This window comes from Triticum dicoccoides, chromosome 2B (genome assembly GCF_002162155.2).
Source record: "Triticum dicoccoides isolate Atlit2015 ecotype Zavitan chromosome 2B, WEW_v2.0, whole genome shotgun sequence".
NCBI lineage: Eukaryota > Viridiplantae > Streptophyta > Magnoliopsida > Poales > Poaceae > Triticum > Triticum dicoccoides.
Window position 1 is genome coordinate 427,028,460 of NC_041383.1, and position 8,927 is coordinate 427,037,386.

The window sequence follows — 8,927 nt, forward strand, 5'->3', positions numbered from 1 at the left end:
CCCTTTAGGAAAATCAGGTACCATCTCAACGAGTTCTCTGGTAGGAACTATCCTAGGACTGCACAGGAGCTGTTTAATCTCAGACACTCCAGCCTTAGAGTAACTGTTGAGAGGGCATTTGGAGCTCTGAAGAATAGGTTTAACATTCTGGATCAGAAGTCATTCCACCCACACTCCAGGTTAACCAAACTATGTGCATCTGAGGTTTTTTGGCCTGCATCCCCTCAAACCGGCTCAATAGAGCCAGGCTCGCCGGGCCAGGCTGGATTGGCAATGTAACCAAACACGCCCTCGGTGTTCTTCTTCTCCCCCTGTTCTTCCCTGATCCCCTCTCAAACCCGAACTATTGATTTGTGAGACTAACCCAGGGCCTCACAGTTTTTCCCTGTTGGTCTGAATTTCGGTGACAGTCCTAGTCTGGTCCTGTCAGACAGGTCGTCACATATGGCTGTGGTATCTCATCCGCTGCTCTCTTGCTCCTTCTCCGTCGCCTCCCCGAACCATCCAATCCTTCGACTCCTTCGCCGCCCTCTGAAATCCTCCACCTCCAAATGCTTCCTCCATTCCCCGCGGCGACGTCACCACCCAGTCGCCCGCCAGCCAGACGACAACGAGCATGACGGGGAAGAGGATATGTGGAGCCCGCCTACCAGCCCCCTGAGAGCCCACCTCGTGGACACCTTGGATGACGAAAAGGGCGGCCATGGATGGGGTCCGCCTAATGGCGACGGTGCAGAGGAGGGAGAGCAGCTCCAACAATACGAGGTGGGTGAGTGGGATCCACCTGCCAGCCCGTTCCGAGCGCAGGCCCAGGAACAGCATCGACAAGAGGAGGAGGAGGAGGAGGAAGAAGATGAAGCCGGCGGGGACTGCCCGTGGCTGGACCCGAGCTACTTCTTGCGAAGCCAAGAAGGGGCAAGCACCAACACCACTGCGGCTATGGAGAAAATTCTCGCCTTTGCGAGGAGCCCAGTGGCGGCGGACGGCCCTGGGTTCGCTGGGTTCTTGGCTGGTTACAGCGGCGGTGCACTCGGCGAGGACGAGTGCGTGGAATTGATGAGGAGGATGGGTGAGGAGGGCCTGGCGTTGGGGTGCCTCCACTTGTTCCGGTGGATGCGGGCGCTCGAGGAGCGGCCGATTTCGTTGTCGCCGCAGGCATGGTTGGTGGCTCTCGTCGCGCTTGGACGGGCACGAATGGCCGATGAAATCTTGGAGATTCTGGGAAGTTTGCCGCCGGAGAGGGGATTTCGTGAGGCGGTTCTGTACAATGCTGCAATGTCTGGTGTTGCCTACTGTGGAAGGTGAGCACTGTCTTGATTGGTCTGACAGTGATGAGTGACCATATTAATTTCATTCGTGCTATCACTTTTGCAAGATTAATAGTAGTTACTCGTACTTATTGACCGACTTAGATCGAAGTGACTTTTATTTACTTCCCTATTTCTAAATGGCATTCCCATTAACCTTTTCCTACAATACAAAAGAAAAAGGATTAAGCATATTGTTAGTTATTGATCAACAGAGGATCCAGGTCAGCTTGATTTGCTCCACTATCCCACTGTCTATAAATTCTGTGGTATGAACTTCATCGTTATCTCGGGATGCAAATAAAGAAAACTATGGAGCAACATATTTATAATAGACTGTGCTAGCATAAGAAATGTTTATTGATAGGTTTGCATAGTTTCAAGTCTTTATGGTTTTTGCTCTCTCCTAACTAAGCATGAACACCAATGGAGATTCTAACATGCTACATTTCTTCTGCGGTAAGCTATGTATTATTTGTTGTGATGATCATTTTTCTACTCGCCCAGATATGATGATGCCTGGAAAATATTTGAGAGTATGGAGAAGAACAATGTCCAACCTGGCCACATAACATCCTCAATCATGTTAATGGTAATGAAGAAGCGCAAGGCATCAGCCAAGGATTCATGGGAGTTCTTCCAACGAATGAACAGAAAAGGTGTCAAGTGGAGCTTGGGTGTCTCTGCTTCTCTAATTAAGATATTTTGCGACGAGGGGCTGAAGAAAGAAGCTCTTATCTTCCAATCAGAAATGGAGAAGAGAGGAATTCCATCAAACACGAGCATTTATAACGCAATAATGAATGTATATTGCAAATGCAGTCAAATTGAAGAAGCTGAGGGGCTCTTTGCTGAGATGAAAGAGAAAGGCTTAAAACCAACAAGGGTGACGTATAATATCCTTATGGATGCTTACAGTAGAAGATTGCAGCCAGAAGTTGTTGAATCGTTACTTCTGGAGATGCATGATTTGGGATTTCGGCCAAATGCTAGGTCATACCACTGCCTCATAAGTGCCTATGGGCGGCAGAAAAAAATGAGCGAGAAGGCTGAAGATGCTTTCCTGAGGATGAAGAAAGGTGGCATTAAGGCAACATCTTCTTCGTACACATCACTGATTTGTGCATATGCAGTGAGTGGACAGTATGAAAAAGCTCTCATTGCATATTTAGATATGAAAAGAGAAGGACTTAAACCTTCCTTAGAAACATATACAGCTTTGCTTGACATATTTAGGAGGGCTGGCAACACAGAGAAGTTAATGGAGACATGGAAATCAATGACCGATGAAAAGGTTGGATGCACTAGAGTCACATTTCACATGGTACTTGATGGGTTGGCGAAACATGGGTTGTATGTTCAGGCAAGAGATGTAATATGTGAGTTTGGAAAAATAGGTTTACCTCCTACAGCTATGACCTACAACATTTTGATGAATGCTTATGCCAAGGGAGGACAGCATTACAAATTGCCCCAACTCCTGAAAGAGATGTCTACTCTGGAACTAAAACCAGATCCAGTTACATATTCTACAATGATATACGCATATGCTCGCGTCCGCGACTTCTCGAAAGCATTCTATTACCACAAGCAGATGGTTCGGAATGGACAAGTGCCTGATGCTAAGTCATACAGAAAGCTGTTGAATACCTTGGATGTGAAATCTGCAAGGGAAAACATAAAGGATAAGAGTGCCATTGCAGGAGTTGTAAAAGGCAAATCTAGCTTAAAACATAGGAAGGAAAAGAAGGATGAATTTTGGAAGAACAGTAAAAAGAGGTCTATGACCCAAGTTAATGGATACCAGAGAAAAAGATTTTTGTGATGTTTTACTAAGTGCAAGTTTCATTGCCTTCAGTACTCATCCCTTGTGTTATATCATGGGCTCCACGCTTTAATTCTCTTGAATTGTTCAGGGTTTTAGGTCAGAAGCTATGGGGCGTGTTATTAATTCCATAAGCATTCACTTTGACTGTCTAACTGATCTCATGGTCTGAATACACTTAATTTTGCATTTTAAATTGCTTGAGCTTGAACAACATCCAGTTAAATGAACTCCAAATGTTTTTTATTTTTATCATGAGAGGACTTTTAAACTGCTCTTTTAGGCTTTCTGATGTTCAAACTAGAATCTGATACATTGAAAAGATGCCCTTTGGATCTTATGAACAGATTGTGTTTTGTTTTTGAGTCAAGGGAAAATCCCCAGTTCCATCCAGTTTTCTTTTTTGCAGCTCCGTCGTATAGAGGAAGATAATTTTGATTTTCATTTGCACATTCCCTATTTCCTAATTAGACAGGAGAATTTGTAATATTTTTTCTTTTCTTTTGAGAAAAGGCAAAGGCCAGCTTTTTTATAGAAAACTTTACAGAGGTCCCCACCACCGGTGGTTTATATTCTTTTTTCCACTATTGCAAACAAAGACGTGAGAACGCCATTGCTCCTACAAAAACACCAACTACTGTATTGTTGCACAGTACACATTGAGATTGTTTTCATTCTACTACCACCCCCTTCACAAATATAAGATGTTCTGCATATTGCGATACGGACTATATACGGACTAAAATGAGTGAACAAACACATTAAAACGTGTCTATATACATTCGATTCAGAAAAATATGATCGAAGGGAGTATATTACACAGTTTACATCGGCCTCATTTGAATCCATATGGTTCCAGGGATTTCTTTTCTGTTGCCATTGATTCTTGCAATCATGGTGGAAAGTCCAGCAATAAGGCAGTTTTCATTGATGTAATCTTCTCAAGGTATTCTTTTTGTGCTACTCATTTCACCAAACCGATCTATTTCAATCGTTTTGTCTATTCCCACATCGATTCACCAATCCTGGAACTCATTAGTTTCAATTCCCATTTGAGACCAACAGCCTTCTAATCTGCTGGAGGGTCAACCATGATCAAGTCTGTTATGGATGACATCTCCTCATCCATGGCTCTTTGCCAAAATGCTTCTTTCTTTGTTTCATCTAGAGTTGTAGGCTCCTCTATTCCCAACATACACAAATTGTCATATTCGAGGTCTAGCTCAGAGGGAGGCGTGTTATCCAGCAAATTCCTGAATGTTGCAGTAACCTTGTGGTCCAGCACTTGCCGACTGCACTGAACTCTCTGGGCTCACGTCATACCCACCCATTATGCCAGGTTGTGGCACCGTTGGTGTTGACGGAGTGCTAGGAGTAGCCTCAGCTGCAGTTCCACTTGCTTCTGGTGTCTAACATGAAGACTATCTTACACCGCTTGACCTTCCGATGGAGGTGCTTAGGAAGATTGACTCCTTGCGGCGTGCCTATCTTTGGGCTGGTTCGGACAAGGTGTCCAGTGGCAAGTGTAAAATCAGCTGGGAGCTAGTCTGCAAGCCTAAGGAGTTTGGGGGCCTCGGAGCTCTTAACCTTGGGAAGTTCGCTACTGTGTTGCGCTTAAGATGGTTGTGGCTTGAATGGGATGACCCTCCGGGAGCTTGGTTTGGCTTGGGAACTCCGTGCAACAACAAAGATCGGGACATCTTAGCGGCAGCCACTAAGGTTACAATTGGTGATGGCGCCACCGCGAGATTCTGGGAGTCATCTTGGCTGGAGGGGATGAGGCCCAAAGACATTGCACCAAAAAAAATTTAGATCTCGCGGAAAAAGGGGACCACGGTGAACAAGGCTTTGAGGGATAATGCTTGGGTTAATCACATCGATACCCAGCATGGGATGACGCTTGCTCACATTCAACAATTTGCCACTATGGGAAAAGCTAGCCAATGTCAACATACAACCTAGAGTTCGTGATTCTATCATGTGGAAGCTCACTAATGCCGGGACTTACATTGCATCGTCGGCTTACAAGGCCCAATTCGCTGGACATCTACGCTCACCCTTGTAGGATATGGTTTGGAAGGTTTGGTCACCCCCCAAATGCAATTTTTTTGCTTGGTTAGTCACTCAAACAGGATTTGGACAGCGGATAGACTTCAGCATAGAGGATGGCCCAATTGCGATCAATGCCCTCTTTGTAGCCAAGTGCAGGAATCGGCGGCCCACCTCCTTTTCAAGTGCCGGTTTGCAACTTGCGCCTGGAAGGAGGTGTTCTCATGGCTGGATCTTCAAGTTGACACGACGAATTGGCATATCTTCACCACGGTTAAAGCTTGGTGGCAAGGAATCATCAACATTGCTCATCAAAGAAAGGCTCTCTCATCGTTGATCCACCTTGTTGGATGGGAGATTTGGAAAGAAAGAAATGCGCGCGTCTTTAGAAATAAAGCGGCACCAGTGGCCGTCATTGTTAACCTTATTATGGAGGAGGCAGCGCTTTGGGCTATTGCGGGTGCCAAGCATTTGTGTAATGTAATGCCGCGAGAGTAATTAGTTAGCGTTTGTGCTGCTTGAGCGGCGTGTATCTCACAAACTTCTCTCTTAATCAATGAAAATGGCAAGTTTTTTGCCTTGTTTCAAAAAAAAAACATGAAGACTAAGAAGTGTGCTCAGATCTCATTGTAGTCTCCAATGGTGAAAGTGGTTAGGATAGTTTCTGATCAAAATTGTTTCCAAATCTGGTTTTATAGGGTATGGTAAGAGATTTTTGACATCCAAACAAAATTTGATCCGAGTCCGACCGATACGATGCAATATATGATATTTTTTTAGGGTTAAAGCATAGCTTTATTACGGTAACGAGTTACTAATGGGTAATTGCTTCAAAAGAAAATGTGCTTGAAGTATGACTAAATTAGAAAGGTTTAAGCACACAACTCAATTGTTTAATACTGCTACACAAAATAAGTGTTTTAAATTCTTCATTAGCAGATAAGATACGTACATCCAGGAATTTTAAAATCAGTAGCAATGTTGTCACACATGCGCATTCAAGGTGCTTGGCCATCAAAATTGGTGCAAACAAATGTACGAACACAATCCTCTAACCTATCGCTGAGTATTTCATGAGGCGAAGGGGAGTTTAGTAATTCAAGCTCCAGATAACCAATATAAATCTTCATCAGGTTCAGAATGCAACGATATGTTATAAACTAAATCCTCTAGCATCACGTATATTTCATCTCTCTCTGGATGATTCCGGTCTTCCACGAGGAAAACATGAACTATATCTTTTACTTCAATCCAACTGCACCCTGGTTCCTTTTTCACATCGAGACTTCTCAATCTTGTTCTTACCTTCACAACATCTTCCCACTTCCCCAATTTAGCATAGATATTAGACATGGCAACATAGGCAGATATATGCTCTGTGCCCATGCAAAGCAACTTCTCGGCAACTTTCTCACCCATCTCCAAGTCCATTGAATACCAGCAGGCAGTGAGTAGGGCTCCCCATACCACCCTATCTGCTGGTACAGGCATTTCAGAGATGAACTTCTCAGCTTCTCTGATGCGTCCAGTCCGACCGAGAAGATCGACAGCACAGGTATAATGCTCGACAGTTGGTACTAGTCCATAGCTTTCCATAGAGTGGAAGAACCTCATCCCCTTGTTAACTAAACCAGCACGAGCACTAGCCATAAGGAGGCCCAAAAAAGTGATTTCATTGGGATTGATATGATGCTTCAACATCCTTCCAAATTCTACTATAGCTTCCAACCATTGACCATTCTGCGCAAGCCCATTGATGAGCGATGTCCAAGAAGCGACGTTTGGTGACGCAATGCAACAAAATGCGCTACGTGCATCACTGACACACCCACATTTCAAGTACATATCCACAAGGGCTGTCCCAACATAACTATTGGACTCGAATGGAGTCTTGCAGAGGTGAGCATGCACCATTTTGCCTTGCTCAATGGCTCCAACAGCAGCACAGGCATGCAATAGAGCAGGGAATGTTGACGGGCTGCATACAATTGGCAATCGACACATGACCACAAATAGTTTTAGAGCTTCTGAAGGATGATCATTCTGAACGTAACCAGAAATCATAGAATTCCATGTTATCGTGTTTCCTTCATCCTTTATTTGCTCAAATAGCTTCAGTCCATCCTCCAACTTTCCATTCTGTAAAAGAACTGACATCATGGAGTTTAAGGTCACGATATTTCTCCGAGGCATCTTTTCAAACATCCTCTGACAATCATCTAGTCTCCCTTCAATACCATACAGTTTAATCATCAGATTGTAGGAACCCGAATCATGCTCTGGCATCTTCTGGAAAACTATCTTTGCTTCCTCCGTCCTATGCATTGATATAAGCCCCCCAATCAATGCATTGGATGTGATCAAGGACGGCTTTGCCAGGTCACTGTAAACCAGCAAGGCATCACCCACAGCATCAGAAGTGCAGTAAAGATCCACAAGAGCACTGGTGATGAACTTGTCGGTATCAAACCCGCTTCGAACCAAACAGCTATGAACCGATCTCCCAAAATCCAATGCTCCCATCTTCACGCAAGCCCTCAAAACACTGTCGAAAGTGAATTCAGTCGGCCTCGCTCCATCATCGGCCAACATCTGAATGAATAACCAAATCGCTCTGCGACAGCACTCGCCTGCTCCTCGTGCATGGCCCGATATAACAGCGGTCCACGCAAACACGTCACGAGGCGCAGGCATCCTCTCGAGAAGATCCAGGGCATCACCCGGCAGGTTGAACCTCACAAGCGCGACGACCATCGGGCTCCACATTAGCTCATTCCTCGGATGAAGGGAATCGAAGAGCGTGTGAGATGCGCGCAGATCGAAGCACGAGGAGTACAAGTCGAGAAGAGAGGGCCCCACGACCTCGAAGCTCTCAGACCCGGACTTGACCACCTGGCAGTGCACCTGTGCCCCGACCTGAAGGAGGCGGCCGCGGGCACAGGCGCCAAGCACCGACGCGAAGGTGGCCTCGCTGGGGCTCACCCCCGAGCGGTGCATGCGCGCGGCCGCGTCGAGCGCGTCCAGTACGCTCCCGCGCCGCGCGTGGCCCGCGATCATGGCGTTCCAGGTGACCACAGTCCGGCGCGGCATTCCGTCGAACAGCCTGCGCGCGGCCGCGGTGTCGCCGCTACTGAGCAGAGCCGTGAGCCGCATGTTCTGCGCGGTGACGGACGCATCTTCGTCAGGCTGGGTCGACGAGTGCCGCGGTGAGAGCCTGCTTGCGGTTGCGGGGGTAACCGGTGGTCTTGGTCCGCGCAAGGCAAAAGGTCTGAACCTGGAGAGCATGCAGTAGTCTCGCGGAGGCTGGAAGGGCGCTGCGTGGTGGCGAGCCGCCCGTCGCTAGTTTGGCCCTTCGGCAGGCGCTTTCTTCGCCCTGGGGCATCTAGTTTCCAGTTACGCGCGTCGTGCCGCCCCAAGATCTCATAAATTCAAACTTGTCATTTCCGCTATCAAAAAAACATCGCAAGTCCGGCGATCACCGTGTCACAGTTCGGCGATCAATAACTTGAAAGTTCGGCATTCAAAATGAAGGACGCGTAGGCAATGCATCAAACGGCGGCGTCGACCTCCGGCGGCGGACTGGCGGGAGACGGCGTGCGCGGGCTGGTCAGCGTCGGTGCGGCGTCTGTGCTGGGCGTCGTGGAGGCATCATCGCTCGGGCTTGGCGGTGGCGTTGGGGTCGGCGTGGGAGTTGGCGCGGCCGCCGACGGCATCTGGTTCAAGATGACCTGCTCGTCCATCGTCGA

At 47.0% G+C, this 8,927-nt stretch overlaps 1 protein-coding gene across 1 annotated transcript; it reads left to right on the forward strand.

Moving 5' to 3' along the window:
- Positions 1 to 327: 327 nt before the first annotated feature.
- On the forward strand, positions 328 to 3,284 carry LOC119364043 (pentatricopeptide repeat-containing protein At5g50280, chloroplastic-like). The gene is made up of 2 exons (XM_037629443.1): positions 328 to 1,301; positions 1,815 to 3,284. The coding sequence occupies exons 1-2, from the start codon at positions 445 to 447 to the stop codon at positions 3,130 to 3,132; spliced, it is 2,175 nt and encodes a 724-aa protein (XP_037485340.1). The 5' UTR covers positions 328 to 444; the 3' UTR covers positions 3,133 to 3,284.
- Positions 3,285 to 8,927: the final 5,643 nt, after the last annotated feature.